The sequence below is a fragment of the Cygnus atratus genome, chromosome 1 (assembly GCF_013377495.2).
Source record: "Cygnus atratus isolate AKBS03 ecotype Queensland, Australia chromosome 1, CAtr_DNAZoo_HiC_assembly, whole genome shotgun sequence".
Classification (NCBI taxonomy): domain Eukaryota; kingdom Metazoa; phylum Chordata; class Aves; order Anseriformes; family Anatidae; genus Cygnus; species Cygnus atratus.
The window spans coordinates 32,070,725-32,093,213 of NC_066362.1; the positions used below are offsets into that span (position 1 = coordinate 32,070,725).

General features: G+C 35.8%; 1 protein-coding gene across 1 annotated transcript in view; it reads right to left on the reverse strand.

The window, feature by feature from the left end:
* ADAMTS20 (ADAM metallopeptidase with thrombospondin type 1 motif 20) overlaps positions 1-22,489 on the reverse strand; it is a 94,672-nt gene that overhangs the window by 36,418 nt on the left and 35,765 nt on the right. Inside the window, exons 12-24 of the mRNA XM_035544066.1 lie at positions 16,078-16,223; positions 14,502-14,683; positions 14,269-14,405; positions 12,917-13,034; positions 8,956-9,051; positions 7,562-7,728; positions 7,318-7,447; positions 6,104-6,230; positions 5,221-5,431; positions 4,516-4,680; positions 3,688-3,852; positions 1,797-1,919; positions 367-474 (exon numbers count right to left, since the gene is read on the reverse strand). Coding sequence (XP_035399959.1) covers positions 367-474; positions 1,797-1,919; positions 3,688-3,852; positions 4,516-4,680; positions 5,221-5,431; positions 6,104-6,230; positions 7,318-7,447; positions 7,562-7,728; positions 8,956-9,051; positions 12,917-13,034; positions 14,269-14,405; positions 14,502-14,683; positions 16,078-16,223 — 1,875 coding nt within the window. The remainder of the gene's footprint in view (positions 1-366; positions 475-1,796; positions 1,920-3,687; positions 3,853-4,515; positions 4,681-5,220; positions 5,432-6,103; positions 6,231-7,317; positions 7,448-7,561; positions 7,729-8,955; positions 9,052-12,916; positions 13,035-14,268; positions 14,406-14,501; positions 14,684-16,077; positions 16,224-22,489) is intronic.

The following is a 22,489-nucleotide window of genomic DNA, read 5'->3' on the forward strand; positions in this document are numbered from 1 at the left end:
GATTTAAATCATATTTTATGAAAATGAAAGATGTTCTCCATGTTCAGACAATGATCAAAACTGTTTTGAAACACACTTCCTCGAACACTCTCAATCATATCAAAGCTGTTCTACTCAGAACTCCCATCCCCCAAATCCTTTTTTTTTTCCTTTACTTTCCCTAGCTAGATTTGAAACACACAGAATTTGCTGGGAGTGTCTATCTCCTTTTAAAGAAACAGGTTCTTAAAAAAAATATAGAATTTCTTTAAAGATCATCTCAAGGAGATTTCAGTCTGAAAGGTATACTAATGACACCTTTATGGAAAAATGGGTGACAGAATGGAGGACTGCTCTGGCAGCTGTGATCACTATTACATTACATACCGGAGTCCATGATCCATATCTCCATTGGGTCACCTTCCCCACATGGATTAGAGGAAGCGATGTAGTCCATAATTTTGTAGTTTCTGGACAAGCGGGCAATTCACATTCCTGTGGGGGCGATTAATAAATAAATAAATAAAGCTTTCAAAGTATAAGATTTAGAAAAAACAAATATAAAGCAGATGGCTCATACAAACAGGTAGATGCTACTATTCCAATAAGTCAGCATTAATTAAACAGTGAATGTCATCTTTTACTTTCCTCTGGCATTATTCAAAGCTTTTTATTAAATTGTTTTATTTCAAATTGAGAGGCAAAGACTATTTAATGTTAACGCTGTATGAGTTATGATCATAACTGGTAATATTTGTGCTTTGAGAAAGAACTATATGAGGTAATTTGCTGGAGACAAGGGGCATGAACATGACTGTTCTGTTTCCTGCGGTACAGAACTGAATGAAGAAAGTGGCTGTGCCACTTTATACCTTCAGTTACCAAAACCAGGAAATTCTTCAGTTTCAGTCAACAGATAAACAGGTACCACAGTTCAAAATAAGAAGCATACACCAACCAATTTAGAGTGGAGTGGAGTGGAAATTAATTTGTACTTAATCTGTTTGGCTTTTATAATTTGAAAACTTATTCAAGAAACCCTCACAGGGCTGGTGACTTGTGACCAGGTTATTCTGGACCACAATACCCAATGGTTTTTAACCTTAAAAAACAGATCAGAATCAGAGCTTGCCCTCAGAGAGGTAAGTGGTTACCTGCCTAACTGGATATAAATGTGAAGAATCAATCTGGTAGCTAGATCAACATATTAATCCATAGCATGTTAGACACTAATTGGTTTCAGTTAGAGGTAAACCCATTGACTGTATTAAAGACATTTCTTCTAAAAAACAATAGATTTAAATTAAAAGAAGTGAAAAAGTAGGCAAACAGAGATGGGGAGGAAATGTAGAGAACCATATTAATACCATACTGAACTATATATAATTCAAGTCTATACTGTTTCAAATTGGCATTACTGCCACCATCAAAGCTTTCCTCAAGTAACCATGACTTTCTTTTAAGAACAAACAGAATTCTAGAGTATCAAGCCTGCTAGGTGTGATTACTAAACATCATGACAAGCAGTCAACCTTACATTGTTCTACATTAGGGTTATTTACAAGTAACAAAAGGTCTTTGACCCCACCAATATATACCAAATTTTCAAATCTCCGATCTCCTTATTACTTTTCTTTTATTTAATTACCAAGGCCAAATTTGAAGCATAGAAAAAGACCAGACAGTTTCAGTTTTTTTTTTTTTCTCATTCTAGAAATTGTTTCTTGCAAGTTTCACCAAAAAGTCACTAGACCACATTCATTTTTAAATTATTTTAACTAAAATGCACAACCAACTGAAAAGTGTTTTTAACTTACTTGGTTATCTCTAGGACGAGTAGCAGCATTACATTCTCTGTCATCATCCAAAATAACTCTGTAAGTCCCAGTAACACATTTGACTGCACGCATCTGGTATCCATGTCCACATGTTACAGTACACTGTTAATAATTTCACACACTTGAAATAGCACTATGTTTAATCCAAATTAATTTTTTAACTACAATTTTTATATTTTAAAACTCTCTCTAGCATAGAATAGGAATGTGTACTGAGTCTGGCTGGGATGCAGTTAACTTTCTTCACAGCAGACCATATGGTGCTAAAATAGTATAACAAACCAAATTTTGGTTATTGCCCAACAGTGCTTGCACAGTGTCCCTTTTTTTTCCCACTCTGCCCCCTCTAGTATATTGGAGGTGGGCAACAGACCGGGAAAGGATGCAGCTATGACAGCTGACCCAAATTGACCAAAGGGATTATCCATATCATAAAACATCATGCTCAGTAATAAAAACTGGGGTAAGGCAGGGTTGGTTAATTTTTAAGAAATTAAAGAAATTTAATTTCCTCTTTCATTTTTGCATTGAGCTTGTAGGGAGCCAGGATGCCAGCATCCTATAACCAGAAGATTACCCAAAAGGAATTCAACATTATAAAGAAAGGCTGAAAGAGCTGGGAATGTTCAGCCTGAAGAAGTCTCTGGGGTGACCTTACTGCAGCTTTTCAATACTTAAAGGGGCTTATGGAGATGCATAAAGATGGAGAGCAACTTTTTGCTCAGTCAGATAATGACAGGACAAAGGGGAATGGTTTTAAACTGAAAGAGGGTAGATTTAGATCAGATATAAGGAGGAAATTCTTCATTATGAGGGTGGTGAAACACTGGAATAGGTTTCCCAGAGAAGCTGTGGATGCCCCATCCCTGGAGGTGTTCAAGATCAGGTTGGACAAGGCCCTGGGCAACCTGGTCTGGTGGGTGGTGTCCCTGCCCATGGCAGGGGGGTTGGAACTGGATGATCTTTAAGGTCCCTTCCAACCTATGATTCTTTGGTTCTATGATTCTATGTTAGACAACAGCGTGGTTATCTCTAACATGAACAAATATGACATGAGAAAAGTTCTATACAAAAGAAATGTGTAAGTTAAATACATGCTTAATTTTCAAAGGATTCATTTATTATGTATTTTACTGACTGGTTATAAGTAAAAAAAAAAATATTACCTGATATTCAGTTATGAATTCTCACTAACAAGAAACACCAAATAATCCAATACTTCTATTGGCTTGGGCAGTTTGATCATAAGAAAGCTCCACAGCATTGAGTACCTTATTATTTTTTAATTAATGCTCATCTATTTGGGACAAAAGCTTCCTTCAAAAATTAATTCAACTTTTTCTGGAATTTTGAAGCCCCTCTGCTATACATAAGCATCATTACACAAAGGAACAGCACTCTCACATTAAGACATAGAAACTCTTTTATCACTGAAGATCAAAACGAAGGAAACAAATACTAAATCTTTTTGTCTGCTATTATTAGCATATATAATTCTATGGTCTTAATTAAAGCTATCACTTAAATATGCTGACACACCTATAAATATCTGGTCTTTTACCTGTCTCATTCATTTGAATGCTTTGCTATCTACATTTTCAATATTTTGGAAATTAAATACATTCATGTGAAATAGCATTGGCGATTTTTGATATTAAGGCTCAGAGTCAGTGTCTGTTTTAGGCATCTAACTTACATAAGGGTGTTTCTAAATTACAGGTTAGATAGTCAATAGGAACAAACAAATGTGCGAACCAATTCACCTTCAAGTAGCTGCTTAAAGTCCAATTAAAATATTTAAATGGTATTGTTTTGTGATCACTCATAGTCTGAAATACAAGACAAAAGCCAGGAATCCTGATGTACTCACTGATCCCCAAGGCCCTACTTGCCAAGATGCGCATTCATGAAGTTCACATGGTGTTACTGATCCTGGTCTATCGTTTGGATTACAGAAGTCATCTCCCAGTTGTTCATCATTAAGTTGACACCATACTTGCCGATGTTTCATTCCTTTGCCACATGTCACAGGGCACTGTAAAATAATATTAGTCATCAGTTTGTAAAGACATGAATCTCTATTAATTGCTTCACTTTCTTGTAGTAATCTGTTGGATTTTAAAGGTCACATAAATGACAAATATTTCATAAGTGTTCACCATGCAACAAAACTCGTTATTTTGTGAACTCTGTATTTCTTGTAAATATCAATGCAAACACATAACGCTAAGTTTCCAAAGCTATAAAATACAAAACAATGTACAGCTCACTTATTTCCATTAGAACAAAAAATAGTTAAGATGTGAGTATACATATCACAGGGAACATGTGTAAACTACCAATCATTGTATTATATACATAAAAACTGTAATAAAATGGATATAATTCTGTTTTTCAGTTGGTGGGATAATTCTCTTTGCTTCAGAAAAAAATGAAGGTATATGTATGACTAGATAGATTAAGCAGTTGTGTTATCTCACATTAATGTAACAAAATTTCAGAGAAGAAATGAATTACGGGTGTGCTTTTCAGAAGTTTTCATGCCATTGTACATCTGAGATATGTATCAACACAGTCCTAGGATTAAAGAGCTTTTACTTTGGAAAATAACCAAAACAAAAAATAAACACTCAAAGCAGCTTATTTTAATATCAATGACCAGGCCCAAAGGAGTAATAAGCTTTAGATGGTTTGTTACCTCACTCCACTCACTAACAGACCAGCTTGGACATAAGAATTCATTGCAACTCTGTGTTACAACTCGTGGAAGTTCTTGGCATTCTCTGTCAGGAAGATGACGACCCAAGTTGTTCAGACAGTAAGCTTCTCTGGTTCTGACACCTCTTTCACAGCTCCTGGAACACTACAGTGTTCAGAAGATTTTATGAAACAGGAAACACAGCATGATAAATGCAGGTCAAAATGCACTGTCGGTCTTAAATGTGAGACATTAAAGATTACGTTAGACAGATGTATCCTACATCTAAGTTATAGACTGTTACTATGTCAACTTGAGATAAATTTGGCACCTTGTTTAGCAGTTCCAAGATAAAAATCATTAATGAAGATGAAAGCTGAACTCTTTTACTCCAATCCATACAGAACTAAATTATTAAAACTTCAAATAAAACACATACTTTTAACCCCCAGATCTTCTCTGCTGACGTCCAAATACAAGCTGGGAACTATTATAGACAGCTACAGTTTCTTATAAACATACGAGGAATTACATCCAGCAGTTACCAAAATATAGAGATTGATATTAGCTCCTCCAACAACAATGGATTTGTCAATTATTATTTTCTTTTAGCTGTTTAAACTGAAAAAATATATAGAAATTAAGATTTGTTATGAACACTAACTAGAACTATAATGCAACAATCATAAGCTCTTGAACTTTTACCTCTGACCATTCCGTGTAGTGCCAACTTGTCAACATACAGTCACCATGACAAGGCTCTCTGGTTGGTGGTTTCTGCTGATCGGCACAGTACCTATCATCCACTGGAGCAGTGAGTCCTTTTGAAACAGAGTACTTCATGCAGTGGATTTCTATAGTCCGATACCCTGGGCCACATTTCGATGTGCAGTCGCTTTTGCCAATACTGTGCCACCTACAAAGATAAACTGTTATAGAAAGCTAACTATGTTTTAAAAAGTAAAACTATGGTTAGTTAAGCACTCAGAGAATGTACCTAAAATTGTAATACAAATTTTAGGCAACGGCTAGAACTATAAAATCTGTATCATGACTGGAATTTTCAGAACAATATAAAAGAATTTGACTCATCTTTTGAAATTTAAAGGTCCTTTTGTCTAAATCTCCCAGGAGACTTTGAAAAATGTAAGCTATAATTCTAACCCTTCATCTTCTGAACACTTCAGTGTGGGCTTTTTTGGAGTGCAAAAACACACATCTGTGTTTCAAATTAGTTCCAGTTGAGGGTACAATTCTGGTGAAAAATATATTGTACCCAGTAATACAATTTTTGTGTGACAGAATATAGAGAACAGATTCACAATCCTAGCAAAAGACATTGAACTTCATGAATAAGAATTAGAAAAATACATTAATTATACTTAATTTCAAAGGTGTAAGTCTAATGTACAAACCCATTATATCAATAGATTTGAGGAAAGGAGGGAAAGACATGAGAAGGGAGGAATGAGGGAAGGAGAAGAGGTGGTGGGAGGGACGATAAAGCAGTCAATTGCTTTGTTTCAGTCTCTATCAACAAAAATAGGAAAGACCACAGTAGTTTCATCAGTTAGGAACCTCTTTGTACCTTAATTCACATTCTGTATTACACTCTTCTGAGACATCTGGTACAGGAGGTATAAATTCACATCTTTGATCAGATACTACCACATGATCACTTTTACGTATGCATGTCATTCTCCTTCTTCGAATACCTTGAAAACAAGAAAAGTGAAAAAGGGGCTGAAATAAGAGAGCATTTCTACAGTAATGGATTCCATTAATCATTTAGGAATTTAACTGAGATACCCCATTAGCACTAATCTTTTTATACAGGAGATTCTGCATAAACATTAGACTTGTCCTAGTCACGCCCACCACCACTGCCATCTCCCGGCTACACTGCAGTGGTCTCATGAGGATTTCAAACTCCAAAAAACTACATTTAATACAAAGTACAACAACAAATTTACTCATCAGGCTAAGTATTCCATTTGCATCATATCTGTGCTTTCCTAATTACCAAATTACTGAACACCACTATATTATCTAAGAGGTCATGATCCTTTCTTTCAGGAAGAGAAAGTTTGATCAGAGTACCTAAAAGAACTAGAGTGTTTGGAGAAGTAGCACAGTTGACAGACAGTTGACAGATGCACTGCTTCCCTAGCACATGAATATGTCTACAGCCTGGCTCAAAATCCAAAGAAATTCACCATTCTCTGTCTCAAGTACAGGCATTTCTAGCTCCTGTATAAGAGTATTTATCAAAAATCTGAGTACGTACACTTCATATATACACTGCATACATATTGTGGCTCCATTTTTGCGTTATAATGGCCTATAGCATGCCAGTTTAAAATTACATTCCCAAATAGCTTCACTCCAAATAGCAGATAACCAAAACAAGCTGAAGAAATAGATATGAGAGATACTAGACAACCACTCAGGCACCATCTGGAAATACGATAAGAGAAGCTTAATACATCTTAGTAGATATACAATTCCACTTATTAAGGTTACATTATACTCAATTCAACTATTTTCTATAAACCACTCCTATGGCTAAAAGGGAAAGGAACACAAATGTAATTTTGGATATAGAATTGTGCTACATAAATACTGAAAACAGGAAAACAAAATCAGAAGCTATTCTGCACTTAAGTGCTATGTGTGCCTAAAATTTACTGAGAATGCTGAGTTTCTTCCTTAGTAGAGGTGACAAAATCTGAGTGCTTAAGACTAGTCCCTTCCTAAATGCCATCAGGTCTTTGGATCTGCTAACAAAAGAATTCACAGTACCTTGGCACATCCTGCTGCAGTCCTGCCAGGGTCCATAAGGATCCCACGTAAACAGCTCACTTCTGTCTTCTATTGGGACATTGAATGAATAACGCACATCAGGGTTGTATAAATTCCCTACACACAAAACCTTAATTGAGATAAAACGATAACTGTTTTTCAGTGAAATTGAGCATGACATAAGATAATGAACACAATGACCATGTAGAAAATTTTTAAGCTTATGTAAAAAGTAAACATTCACCTGTAAGGTTAACTCTTCTTCAATTCTATCAGTGCTGTTAATTCGTTCTATTGTATTATTTGAACCATTGTACTCAAAAATGGCTCCTTGTATATTGATTTCTCTTTTTGACATGCTTACAACAAAATTTCCATTCAAGATGAAATTTCCATGAATATCAGATAACGCTGTAAGTAAAAAAAAAAAAAGTTGGAAGTAAAGCAACTATTTTGATTAAAAGGTTCTATCAATGAAAATTCCTAAAAATGTCTTTGCATCAACACTTTGTTTTAGTCCCTGTGTAAGTTTTTACAGTTCTAGTGAACAGTTTCTAGATGTTCATGAATTCAATCCCAACCATCAGTAGCTTTCACCTGAGCAGTTGTCATGGATTTTCTCTGCGATAACACTTAACTATAATAATATTTGTTCTGTTAAAAGCTAACTACAGTCATCACTTTTAAATTTGGTTACATTCTGCTGGAGAAGAGAACAAATATTATTCATATTTGTGTCCTATTTTACAGTCCACATTCTTGTACTTGTCAGAGGTATTTTTAGTTAAGTGGCTAACTAAATAGCCATTTACTAAAAGTAAATTTAAAAGTAAAAATAAGCTATTATGCATTTACAATAAAAATAATAACCAATTGTTATAACAATAAAGATGAATAACAAAGTAAAAATAAGTAAAATATTTAGTAAAGGCATGCTATGTGTCAGGGAGTGAGGGTTGTTTCTGTATCCTGTGAGATGCACAAGCAACAGCACGGCATCAGGCAGCAAGAAAAAAAATTGAATGCTCTGAAGTCTATCAAATAGCATGGTAATAGAAAAAGAAAGAAGGAAATTATGCATCAGTATACTCTCAGGCACTTCAGAGGCAACATAAATATTGTGAAATAAGACAACCAAGATTTTTAGTACAATTCACTTGGTACAGTTCACTTGTTCTTTGTTTCTCTCACGTTTGCAGATTTATAAAGAAATTTATTAAAATGTGATCTTTATACCCAGACATGACAGAAAAAAACAGAAATGTGAAATAACTGATGTTTGATGACTGCTTCATCTCTAAATAAACCACATGATTCCAGTGTTTGAAAACACAAATGCCTACATTATTCTTTAGTTGACTCATGATGATTTAATTAGCATGGCCACCACAAAGTCAAAAATTGACAAAATCATACAATGTGCTTTAATTCTCCTTCTCTGACAACTGAACACACATTTAGGAATTAGAAACCTATCATCATCTCATTTTTCTTAAAACTAACATCTACAGAAAGAATCAGGCAAATGATGATAATGATTACATATTTACTCTAAAGACTTCTGGCTGTGTGTTTAGACCAGACCTCTGGCAAAAGCGCAAAAACTATCTATCAGTGTTATACACAAGAGGCTTTTACCAAGGTAGTTGTCATCTTCTGGTTTCCCTGAGTAGCTGTGCTGCTGAATATCGATGTTTGTTGCTCCTTTGGGAATCTTTACTACAACATTGTAACCTGCAATGCAATTATTCACAAATTAATTGCAGACAAAAATACTTAAGTACTAGTAGATAGGAGCATAAGTTTAACTAGTTTTATTCACAAAAACCTAGAGTGCACCAGCAACTACTGCTGCTGAATACCCTCATGTTTTTAGGAAGGAAATATGAGTATTTTATGCATATTAAATTTCCTTTTTCTTTTTAATCAGTTGAACTGAAATTTATTTTCATAACTCAAGAGACAGTTAAAAATAATTCCTGTGTTCAGCAAAGTGAATTCTGTTCTTTGATAATAACATGAGTTAAACCTATTCAGAAAAATCTCTTGAGAGCTAGCAGTACTCTAAAGAGCAGTCAAGTATATCATGTGGGACTCAGGAAACATGGTGTCTGCTCACAGTTTAACCACAAAACTTTCTGAATGATATCTGAATAAATCACTTAAACTCAGGTACCTCCATTCCCTGTCTGTACAATTGGGTTAGTTTTTCTCTACCTTACAAGAGACATGACAACACTCTAAAGAACAAGTCATAAATACTCAAATAGTGCAGTGCTGCAGTAGATGTAGGTGTATTGGGTAAACAAGCCATGCCAGATCCACGTTCTCCTACACAAAGTGTTACCCTAGTGTGTGCCCTCTAAAATATAAATGCTTCAATAATGAGCGATTGTTTCCTATAATACCTCCAATGAGAATTATGGCCTAGAGGTATCAAAATAGATGCACAAAGATCTATGTATTAGAACTGTTGATCTGTACATCCATATAAGCTTAAAAAAAAAAGTTTTCTCACAGATATTGATTATAAATTCAAAAGGATCCCAATGTCTAAGAACAACTGAATATGGAAACAATAATAAACACAAACATGCAATCTGAAACATTAATATAATCTTTGTTAACTTTGCCACTTGTTTTGCTGTGTTTTAAAGACTCGACTGAATTTAACTTTAGTTAGTTGACTCATATATGTGGGATGCAAAATCAATGGCAATATCCTCTTTCAATTTCTTAATTCACTAACTTCCCAGTGTTTTTAATCTAATAAAACTATGTCATGCATTTAAAATGAACATTTAATCTAATCACAGGTCCATCACGGTTACCAGCTGGGGGCAGCACTGCAATTGCAAATCGGCATGCCGCTTGCTCTGGATAAATGTTTGGTAAATCTTCCAAAATTACTGGGAAGAAAACCAAAACACACTAAAAAGCTCCTCACCACACACACTGAAAACCTTGTGGTAATAGGAAGACAGAAGACAAAATATGGGAGGAAACTATAAATAAAACTGCCTAGCATATAGGACAGGACACCAGATCATGTACTAAGGCAGTGAGAAAGACAATTTTCCAGGAAATCATCACATACTCTAGTCTGATACAATAATAGACAACATAACAACTATGTGCACATAATGAGATGACCATTTCCTAAACTGGAAGCTAAGCAAATTAGCACTTCATTGTAATGAATGTCTTATGACTGTTTCACTGCTGTTTAAACGCTTAATGACAACATCACAATCATCATCATAACTGTATGAATACAAGCCTGTACCACTGACTAATTTTGTCTAATCCCAAATTCTGCCTCAGTAAAATGGCTTGTGACAGTATGGAACAGGACCATTTACAGTTAAAAGAAAAAGACCAGGTTCACAGACTGGCATTTTTATTGAATGATGCCTAACTCAGGACTCTTCCTCAGACAGTGTTTTCAGTCATTAGCCTGGGGATGTCATAGGCCTCCCATGAACAGAGTTTAGTGGCCGGCTAGCTACAACCTCTTGTTTGCAGTGCTGCACTCCTGCCTGAGCGCAGCTGAGTGATAATCCCTTACGTTATAGCTTACTAACCAGTAGTATAGTTCAGTATCTTCTTTTGTATAACTCCAAGATGCAAACAGAATGTAAATCATTCAACTGAGTACAAAAACCCCACCAAAATATTAAAACAAGTTTTTCCTGATCCTAAAAATAAAATAAATAATAAAAAAATTTTTTTGATCTTTTTTGTCTTTTTCATACTGAATTTTGTTCTCAAGCCCTGTGCAAGACCAAGCTAAGCCACAGAAATATCCAAATGAGTATTTTTAGCAAAAAAAAAAAAAAGCCAAGATGGTAATATTTATAAAGGCAGAATCTTAGAGAACAAAACACAAAGCATATTGAATTACATCGTAGTGAGAGCCCACAATAACTGAAGGACATCCAGCAGTGGCTCCATCCAGCAGTTGCTCAAGGAACGTATGGAAAGAACTCAGGACCCTCCATCCTTTCTATGGTAACAAGGTGGGAAATTTGTTTAATCATATTCTTCACAGTGAATTCAGTCATCTAGCTTCCCAATATAAGTATGAACTCCTAACTGAGTTTTTTCCCTCAGAATACATAGTCCTACATTATGTCAGTTAAAGTATATGAGAAAACAAATGAAACAGTAGCTTTCAAATCAGACTACCTTATGTCATAGACTATAAAAAGAAAAAAAAAAGAGCTTCCATTATTCATAATTTACTATTTAATATAAAATGATTGGGATTTTTTTTTTTGAGAAGAATCATTTTGTTAAAAAAAATACAGTAAATTAAAAACTTTTATTACTTTGTGGAATTAATTTCACTTCGGAGCAAATAAATCTGAGATGACACAAAGCTGATAAACAACAGAGTGTTAATGTCAACCATATTTGAATGAATGGCAGTTTCAGTATACTGCTTATTTGTATTAAATGTATTTGCGACATAATTCATGTGATACATGTAAATGAAAAGATCTTTCACAGTGGTGGAAAACAAAAAGACTGACAGTCCTTTACTCAGAGTTATCAAAGTCATACATTATTTTCCTTCAGAGTTTTGACCACACATTCAGAAATCCAGTCTCCAGTAACAACAGTTGTTTGTGTCTTCTTCCAGCATCTCAGGACAAACACAAGAAAAGTTACATGTATTTGTACAGGAAGGATACTTATAGCCCACCCTTAAGCTTTTTGGTACATTTTGCATGGTACGAGCCCTCTGCCAGGAAAAAAAAAAATCCAACAGGATACTGGGCATACTTTCCTCTTTGACCAGCAATTCCTTTGTCCTGTGAAGATCCTATTTGGCAGCTCTCCAGGTGTCATTTTCACTTCGCCTGTGGTCTCTTTCAACCAATGAAGCCGCATGAAGAGGCCTTTTGGAATATGATATTAATCCAGAGACTTCTGTCCTTATGTTCTACACTCTAACTGTTGACCTGCACTGCTACATACATATGACAGTCTCTCCATACTTCCCAGAATGGACTACATGTACGAGAACTATCGGTAGCTCTATTAGAGAAATTAAATCAAAGAAATATAAAGTACCAGAGTTTTCCAGAAGACTTTCTCATTCCTTACACGCCAATGAAGAGAAAAGAACATAAATGTTGCTGCCCATATTCTCTGGAAAGAAAAGGGTCGCATTTCACAGGCTTTCACTATAGGGAAAAAGAAAGCTCACCAGCTGCTCACACCACAGCCCTCGTGATATCTCCTTACACAACCAAAAGGAGATACTTCCAGATAAGAGAGATCACAACGTGCACAGCAGGAAGCATTCTTCCTTTTAAAGTACTTCTGCCCTCATCATATCTTCTTTAATGTCTTTTGTTTTGACCTTAGAGCAGATTGGTTTTTGCCCCTTGAATGGGTCAGTGTGTGACAGCGCTTCCCTCTGCATCTTTGAGAGGGCACGTGTGACTGACAATCAGAGATATTTTTTTGTTGGCAGAGGCCCTAAAGAACATACACTGAAATTCCACTTCCTCAACCATATAATACAATCTCTAAGCCATACTGAAATGTACATTAAGATTAAGATTAAAAAAAGAAAAGCAAAACATACCATAACGAGCACTGTTGAAAGTACCTGCAAGAGTCTTACATGAAGAATTGTCACCACCACAGATTCCACATTTGTCTCTCCTTGCCTTGGAATTCAAAACATGATCACAGCCTGCTTGCTACAAAAAAAATACAATCCCGTGTCATTCAGCCCAATGTAAAACATACAATGTAAACTTCCCACTCCCCAAAAACATTTTTATTCACTGTATATATCTAGTCTTCCTTGGCAATTCATGAAAAACCTTTTATGTTTTCACGTGCTGTGATGTACAGGCAAAACACAACAGTTGTGTTGTACTAAGAATGTATAACCCAAATACATTTAATATGCCAAGAACTGTACAAGAATACATAACAGCGTGCAAAGACTTTGTATAAAAATATCAACACAGAGTATAAACTTTAAGGTATATTTGCATTAAAAAGTCTTTGAATCCTAAAATCAGTATGTATTTGTATATAGACATCAATTCTATTAGAGTCTGTCATTATTGCAAAACAAGAAAAGGAAAATATGTAGACTAGGATAGAAACACTTCATTTACATATCTTTACTTAATCTTCTCTTTTTTACATGGTCATAAACAGGACTTCCTCTTTCCTCTTGATATATACTCTAAAAAAGGTTACATTTTCTCCTCATCCTGAATTTAGCCAGTTTCACTGCAATCAGCAAAACTACCGTCCCTGGGGGTGTTCAAGGAAAGGTTGGACCTGGTGCTTAGGGACATGGTTTAGTGTGTGACATTGGTAGTTGGACCAGATGACCTTGAAGGTCTTTTCCAACCTTAATGATTCTATGATTCTACCTGGGATGGACAAAAAAAGTCTTGATTTTTTATAATATGTGTGTTCTAACAAAATCTCGTGGCACTTCTATTAACTGCTATTAAGCAAACGATGCTGAAATGATCCCCTTCAGGGGTCCATTCCATATGATTTTGCAATGAAACCGTAAATGTGTGATCTATCTACCCTCGGATTTTTTAGTTTTTCACTTCTTTGCTAGCAGAAATATGATGGCAATAAACAGACAGCATGCTTCTTTACTCCCTTTAACGCCAATTTTGGATCAGCTTCTCTCAGCTCATGTGGACAATATTAGCCCTCTCACACATCAGGCTTAATGAGGAAAGACTGTGGGTGTTCAGATTCAACTCTATGTTCTTCACTTAATTGCCTCCATTTCCAGATCTTAATTTGGTAGGGATTAAAATTAACTGAAGTAAATTCAAAACAGCTTGCTTTACATACTTTCAGTAATGGTTATTTGGATGTATATTTATTTAGTAATTATTTAACCATCTGTTAAAATTGATTTTAATAATTAGTAAGTTTAGATTTAAATACCCTGCATAAGCCTTGAACACAAAGGTCATTGGTTTCTGCTCCACAGGGAGTACCATCAGCAACTCTGTCCTTCAGCTGATAGTAGGAAGTTGTTCCAGAAACTCGGCAAAAAAGTTTACAGCGATCTTTCATAGAAACTGGAAAGAAAATCCAACAGGTTTCTTGACTGTTTTAGGACTTTAGTTAAAATAACATTCTTATTTTGTTAATTGAAAAAAAATATAATCACTTACTACCACTGTATTTTGGAAGCCAGCGAACAGCAGACGTAAGACCATTGATGTTAAAGTGTTTGCCATCAAATTCAGAGCACTGTTGCTCCCGGAAATCTTTTTTGCCCTTTGGACATGAATCAGTATTACATGATCGAAATTTCATCCTGCGGCCAACACAGTACTTTCCTCCATTTCTTGGTCTAATAAAAACAGTTAAATGTAAAACAATCTCTCTCTGTTTCTAAAATTCCTGTTTTCCATGAAAAGTGGTTTGACCTACTGATCTAAAAGGGAAAATCTCATGCAACGTTCTGTCAGTCTGGTATTGACATCCCCCCCCAAAACCCCTCATCTTCTATTGCACTGGGTATACATTTGTACCCATACGAAGAAAATAAAAAAGTCCACATAAAAGATTACTGCTGGGGGTGGTGGTAATCAAGTTATTGATGTTAATGTCTAATATCTTAATTGTCTATTATATTAAATGCTTTATTATTTCTCTTATTATTATTTTGCCTGGTAAAAGGCAAATGAACTTCAATGCTTCCATTAACTTAGCCAGGATTACAACCCTATTTTCACAGAAGCAGCACCTCCCTCAGTAATTTTAAATTATTATGTTAAAGAGTGACAAAGAAAGAAGATAAAATTAAGAACTGGTACACTCTTCTCCTTAGTCTTAATGTCAGTTTCAGTTTGAGGATCAAAAGACCTAAAAAGGGAGAACTGTGGACAACAGCCCATTTACTCTTAAGTCTAACATACAGTTCCTAACTTAAAACCCCGTTACACTTTACTTCAGTATTAGCAGATTCTTGGGGAGGAAAAGAAAATAAATAAAGCAATGGCATATCGATATTACCAGATACTAAGACTGACATAGCCATATTTAATAGGAATCTAGTCCACTCATCAGAAAAAAAATAAAATAATCTGGGGTGATTTGACTGAGGTTCATTTATCCTGCCGATAATATCAAGATGACATTACTTCGTAAAAATAAAAACCATAACCTTAGCTGCAGCTCTTGTTCTGTAGAAGTTAAGGGTAAAGTTCTCACTGACCTTTGTTACAGAGAATGAAACCCACATGGAATTATTCAGTCAGTGGAAGTTTCTTATTATAAAGGGAAGTTGTAAATGACCCTGCTGTAAACAGGGTTCCTTGTGAACATTACTGGTGGTGATGCTGTCAAAGAGCCTCAAATCGAAACAAATCAAGTGTTTCACTAAAAAGATTACCTGGCAATACATCTATTTTCATTTTGCAGCTTTCAGTCCATAAAAAGTATCAGAAAGTTTAAATAAACCCTCAACATTTAGAAAAAAAAAAAGACTTTACCAAAGTTAAGTCTTCAGATCTATCTATAAATGTGAATGATATATGTGAGGCAAAAGAAATCTAAACACTCCCTGCATTTTGGAGTCTCTAGACTTATCCCTCTTTTCAAACATTGATGAAACAAGCATTTGCTTATTGGAGCTTTGAACAAATTCATGCAACCATAATACCTTCATTTTGTTCTGAATGAATCCATTACATTGTAATACCTTCATTATGCTCTAATGTAAAAGAACAGCAAAAAACATACTCCGGTCTATTACACAGCCTGGTGGTGCTCTTGATTCCACCTCCACAAGTTCTTGAACATGAGCTGTAAGGTCCCCATGGTCCCCATTCTCCGTCTACAGGACGTGTCTCCATTTCTCTGCTCACACAAATTCCGTGGCGGCAGTGCTGCACAGTTGACAAAGCAAAATTTGTAAGTCAAGCAAAAGGTTACTACATATGAAAGAAAATTTATCGCTACTCTTAACCTGGGTCTGGGCATTTAGTCTCCAACTAGACTTTGTGCCACCGACCACCACTCTCTGGGCTTGGCCATTCAGCCAGTGATTTTACCTCACTGTCTGCCCACACAGCCCATACATCTACAGATTGTTTATGAGGATCTTATGGGGGAAGAGTGTCCAAGGCCTTAATAAAGTTCAGCTGGACAATATCCAGTGCTCTCCCCTCATCTACCAGTCCAGTTCCACTTGAACTCTGTCCTTCCTAACTTTATCCCTGAATGCTCAGACAACGTCTCTATATTCCTCCCAGGTTACCTGTCCTTGCTCCCACCCTCTGTGCACTTCCTTTTTGTGTTTGAGTTTGGCCAGGATCTCCTTGTTCATCTATGCAAGCCCCCTGGCATTTCTGCATGACCTCCTATTCTTTAGGATGGACTTCTCTTCAGCTAGGAGAAGGTGATTCTTGAATATTAACCAGCTTTCTTGGGTTCCTCTTCCTTCTAGAGCCTTATCCCATGGTACTCCACCAAGCAGATCCTTGAAGAAGCCAAAGCCTGTTCTCCTGAAGTCTGTGGTTGTAAACTTGCTATTCAGCCTCCTCCCTGCCATCAGGATCCTGAACTCCACCATCTCAGGGTCACTGCAGCCACAGCTGCCTTTGACCTTCCCATTCCCAACAAACCCTTCATAGTTGATGAGCATGAGGTCCACCAGCACACCTCTCCTTACTGGCTTCTCTGTCACTTGGAGAAGGAAGTTATCATCAATGCATGCCAGAAACCTCCTGGATTACTTATGCTGTGCTGTGTTGTCCCTCCAGCTATATCAGTTGAATATCAGCTGAAGCACCCCATGAGGACCAGGGCCTTACTCTCCAAACAGGAATTTGTTATAGAATCAGATTATCCGTTCTGAATAATGCCTGAACTCTTAATCCAATTTGGCAATAAAATTGGATTAAATTGCCAAATATTGCAAATAAATTGCCAGATTGCCTGCACAGTTCTTGGTTGCATTGACTCTTGAGCATTGGCCATGTCTTTTAAGCCCTGAATGCCCTCCTCTAACTAAGAATGTTACCACTGAAGATGACTTCCAGCACAAAGCAAAAACAGAACAAAAGCTAGACCTATCTTGCTAAATTACTATTTAAATGATTCAGCAAACTGACCAGATTGCTCACTTAATGCTCACACTAATGTTATAACTTAACTCCAAAAAGACACCATGCTTCCAGTGGGTATCTGTATATCACTGCAGTGCTTACTGCTACCTTTTATTACTTTTTTCTAGATGCCTTTAGGGTACCTCTGTACCTCAACCTTCTAGTACCTTTAGGAGTTAAAGCAACTACTAACATAAAAGATATGGCTACACTATATGAAAGAGCAAGGTAAACATGAAGAAACATTAAGATCTTGCCTTTCCAATAATTGTCATTAACATCTTATGAAATAATTTTTCATATACAGGCTGAGGATTCCTATAGTCTGAGAATTCTAAGCTCCACTTCACAAAAGAAATACCCCATCCAAATACGTGACTAGGACCTAGAGTTTACATCCTTCTCCCATCCACAAAAACATTTACAATAACTTGAAGGGAGAGTTCAGAAAAAGACAGAGTTGTAAAACGAAATTTTATACCCACAACAGCATTATTTTGATCCATAAAAATGCAAAGCACATGTTCACATCTGGGATTTTAATAGCTTATTCAACAAACTTGTCTCAGCTATTATTTTGCTACATTCCTACAGAAGCAACATGATGAAGTCACAGTAGAAAACTCAGGCACCAGACGCATTCCAGATGTTCCTCTTTGCTTCCTTGAATCACTGCTTCACTGAGAACGCTATGATACACGAAACTCTCATAAACTTAAATATAATCACTAGCATTTTTTTCCTACATTTGTTATGGCAAATATAATGCATGCATCATGTGAAATGGCTATCACTTGTAATTCCAAACATACTGATTACAGCAAGTGGCAACTCTGCTTTAGCTAGGGTCAAGAGTAGCTTTTCTGTCATAAAGGCAGTAATTCTGACTCAAATCCACATGTAATTATTATATCTGCAGATAGGAGAGGGAGGGTTAATGGTTCAAGTTTGGGATCAATGAACCCACAGGTACCCATATTCATAGTTCTCAATTGCCTGCTTACAATAAGTAGCTTGACGCATACTTATGGATTGAACTATGATAGGATAAACTGATTCCAGGTACTTCCAGGGTATCTCATAGCTTATTGTGCTTTCTAAGTTTCCAGGAAAGAAAGTTTAGGAAAAAAAAAAAAAAGGTGTTGTCAGGCTAGATCGACTTTGACTGAATCAAGAAGAGTGACAGATGGACACGAAACAGCACCAGAGCTCTTCCGAAATCAAGGACTTCATACAGAGCTTGGTATGGTTCAACAGGAAAAGGACTCCAAGTCCACTCTTGCTGCCTGCATTCTCCAGAGCTACCGCCATGGCTTTTGAAGACCTTGGGGCAAAGATTGAAACACTGACAATCAGTGTGAGAGGACATAACTTCATGAATCTGAGTCTTGTGTAGCCATACAGAAAAGAAGGCTCGGAAAAAATAGTTCATCTGCTTTGAAACACCAACATGTTTCCAGAGATGTTGCTGGTAGCTGCTGATGCTTCTAAAAGGAAAGAAGACGATTCAACAGAACAGAAAAGTATGAGGGGGACATGAAAACGACAAAGTGTTGCAGAAGCGGACATTATAGTTTGTATTTTGCTTTCCAAATATCCAGCTATGGTGCTCTGTTTAATTTTTTGCTTAAAAAATATGATTTTTTCACTCCTGATATCCAGACAGAACTCTGAGAATGACTAAGCCAGTGGATAGAACAGGAAGAGAAAGCCATAGTGGGCTGAATGCGTGAAAGGAAAATGGGCATACCTGGTGGCACAAAACAGATAAACACTAAAGGCAATGCAGAAGCATAATATCTGTTCACTATACAGCATCTGACCTATAGCAGAAGTCTGAGTATAAGCACTCTTAAAGTAGACTCAAATTACATAGAAATGGGAAAAGAGTATGAACCTTAGAAGTTACACAGATTCAGCATGAATGAGCATGAGCAATGAGCAAGGATGAAAATAAGAACATCCTCTCAGACAAACAATTCTGTGATTCTGTGATATACTAAATTCATTGTGGCATCCAGTGAGCAGCCTACCTCAGACTAATCATACAGCATACTTCTTAATTCCAAAGATATTCCCATGGTAACTCTGATTACAGAGACAAGACAAAAAAGCACTAACCATATAATATTTTTCATATCATTGTGCCTCAATACACAATAAAAATAACATTTAACTAAAAACAAAATTTAAGTAATAACTATATGTTATGGTTATATATATTATTGCCTTTAGGAAGACAATCCAGGAATGAATACCTTTGGATGTCTCTCACAAAAAAAAACATCAGAAACATTTTCAAGCAATGACTACTATATTTCCATGGTCTGCAGAAATTCACCACCGCAAAATTAGTAAATGTTCACATAAAGCATGTCAAGATACATTTACACTTATTTTCTCTTTGAAATACCAATTAGGCCAAAGAATTTAAAGACTGCATCAGGGAAGTTCTGTGTGATGTTAGAAGACCTGGCAGAAGCTTAGACTTCTTATGGATCTCTGTGAAGTCAAAAAAGCAAACAAAAAGCACCTGAAGTGATGTAACAACACGAGTATCAACGGAATGAGAAACTGTTCTCAGAGACAGCAGAATGGCTACATAAAGGCTGCTGTCAAATCTGAGCAATGAGAATGTATAGAAAGAGGAGGAGAAGGAGAAAAATTTTCTACCTTCGGTAGAAGCCCAGCAAGTAAGAACAATTCATTTTTGCAGATAACTCTAGGATGAACAAAGTACAGTTTGATCAAATCGAATGAGTTTTACTAGATAGCAAATTGCAGTAAATGGTTTCTATTTTTGTAATATTAATTCTAGATAATTAATAATATTAAAACTATAGAATTAATACAGGAATCTCCCAAATTCCCAAGAAAATATTTTATTTATTCTCTACTAAGACCCTGAAGTAAGTTAGGCTGAGTTTTCTCTTTAGTTGTACAAGAAAATCTTACCCGTACCTATTACCGATACTACATAAATTAAGAAGTCACTGAGCTCTACAGATGAATGTATGTACTAAAAAAATCTCTTTCAAAGAGCTTGCATGCTGACAGGTTGCATATGACAAGAAGATATTCCACTGAGCTCAGAAAGAGCAGTTTGCTCATTCTCTTGAGAGTCTCTGATAATATTAAATTTATACCTTCTTATATTTTGGGAAAGTACAGACAAAGTACAGACTGTTATAGAGCACTCCATAAAGCAAGATCCACTAATCAGACACACACATTGAAGAAAAACAAAAGATTACTGTGAGAGTGAACTCATGTGTCAAATCTAAGCTTAAAATGCAAATAAAATAAACTGCAAATAACATAAACTGCAAATGCCTTAAATAGACCTTTTTGTATTTATCACAGCAAAAATGCTACAAGCACCAAATATAAATGTATTCAGCATGCTCGCAAATACTAGTTACAATTACTAGTCACCATGCCTTAATCTCACTAAAATCAAAAGAAACTCACCCACTGAGCTTGAAAGGAACTGTCCCTTAGATAGAAACAGATGACAATTTGTCAGATTAATTGCTGCTCTTTCTTACATCTTTCAGAGGTAATGACTGTAATTAGCTCTTCACTTCCTAGAGAAAACTGTTTGGTTTCACTGCAGTAATTGCATAAAACAGGTTTTTGTATTCTTATATAAAAGAAGCACTCTGATGTTGGCGAATTAGAGTCAATTGAATTAAATGTTACGTATGAAGTTTATATAAATTATGAACTTCCTTTCTGATCAATCACAGATTGAAAAATGGATTTAATGTTATATATCATATCATCAGACGTAAACAAGCAAAGCTTCCATTGCAACCTTCAAATATCTTTTCCTAATTTTGCAAGAGAGAAGGGATTTCTGAGACAGTTTACCCACTAAATTGTTAACCATTAGGACAGTATTTTCAAATTTCTCACTTCTTATGTCTTATCAAATACAGAAAAAACAAACAAATAAAAAAGCAATCTTTAAAGATTAAAAGTTATCCGGGAAAATTTAGTAATAACTGAGTTAGATATAGCTTATTACACATAGAAATTAGACCAGAATTTTAAAAAACATCTTTGAATGTATAAAATTATTAAAAAATAAAAATTAACATTGCTCTCACAGCCCCTGAAGCTGGCGAAGCACACTACTATTACAAACAGCTCAGCATAATAAACCTGCCAGACTTAAGATAAACACTGTCATATCTGAGCACATCAAAATCTCTGAAATATTTAAATATTTATTTTCACAGTCCCTCGATGGGTGAGAAAATATTTCTGTTTGCTGGTAGTGAACTGAGACAGGGAGAAGCCGAAGACTAGATCAGCAAAGAACTCGAGCATCTTATTTCTGTTCACGTCCCAAGCTACATGCAAATCCAAAACTAAGACCCTCAAATCCTCACTGTTAACACTGGATTCGACTACCATCCACCAGTACTTCTGTTTCTATCATGGTATTTTAAGTGCCTTGACTATATCTAGTAACTAGCTATTCATGACCCCCCTGCCAAGAACAAGACAGGCTATGTTCTCAGAGGATACAGATCAAGATTGGCATTCAAAAAAAAACAAACAAAAAAAACCACCCTTATCTGGCAGGTGTGGTTTTGGTGAAGTAGTGAGCTGCTGTCTCATCCTCTAAACACTCTCTATGAAATAAACCAACAAGCCGAGTATATATAGGAAGTCCAGCTTCCATTTCTTCCTTTTTATGTCTCAAAAAATTCAATCTGTCCCTCACACAGCCAGGTGGAATAAAACACTTTATGGTGTAAATGGATGAGAAGTTCTGGTTTTTAGCCCTGAACAGATCCAAGTATCTTGAATTATGTTACAGTAGGCAAAGCAGAATATGAGTGTGAGTTATGTGTTGTTAAGGTACTTACTGGAATAGATGAAAAGGTACTGATACGTGCTTTCACATTTTGTCTAAAACAAACATAATACACAAATATCTACTAAAGCCAGGAATCTAATACAAACTCTTTTTCCAAAAAAGTGTACTCCTATACCTAAGTCACTCATACTTAATTAGTTCTGGCTCAGTGAAA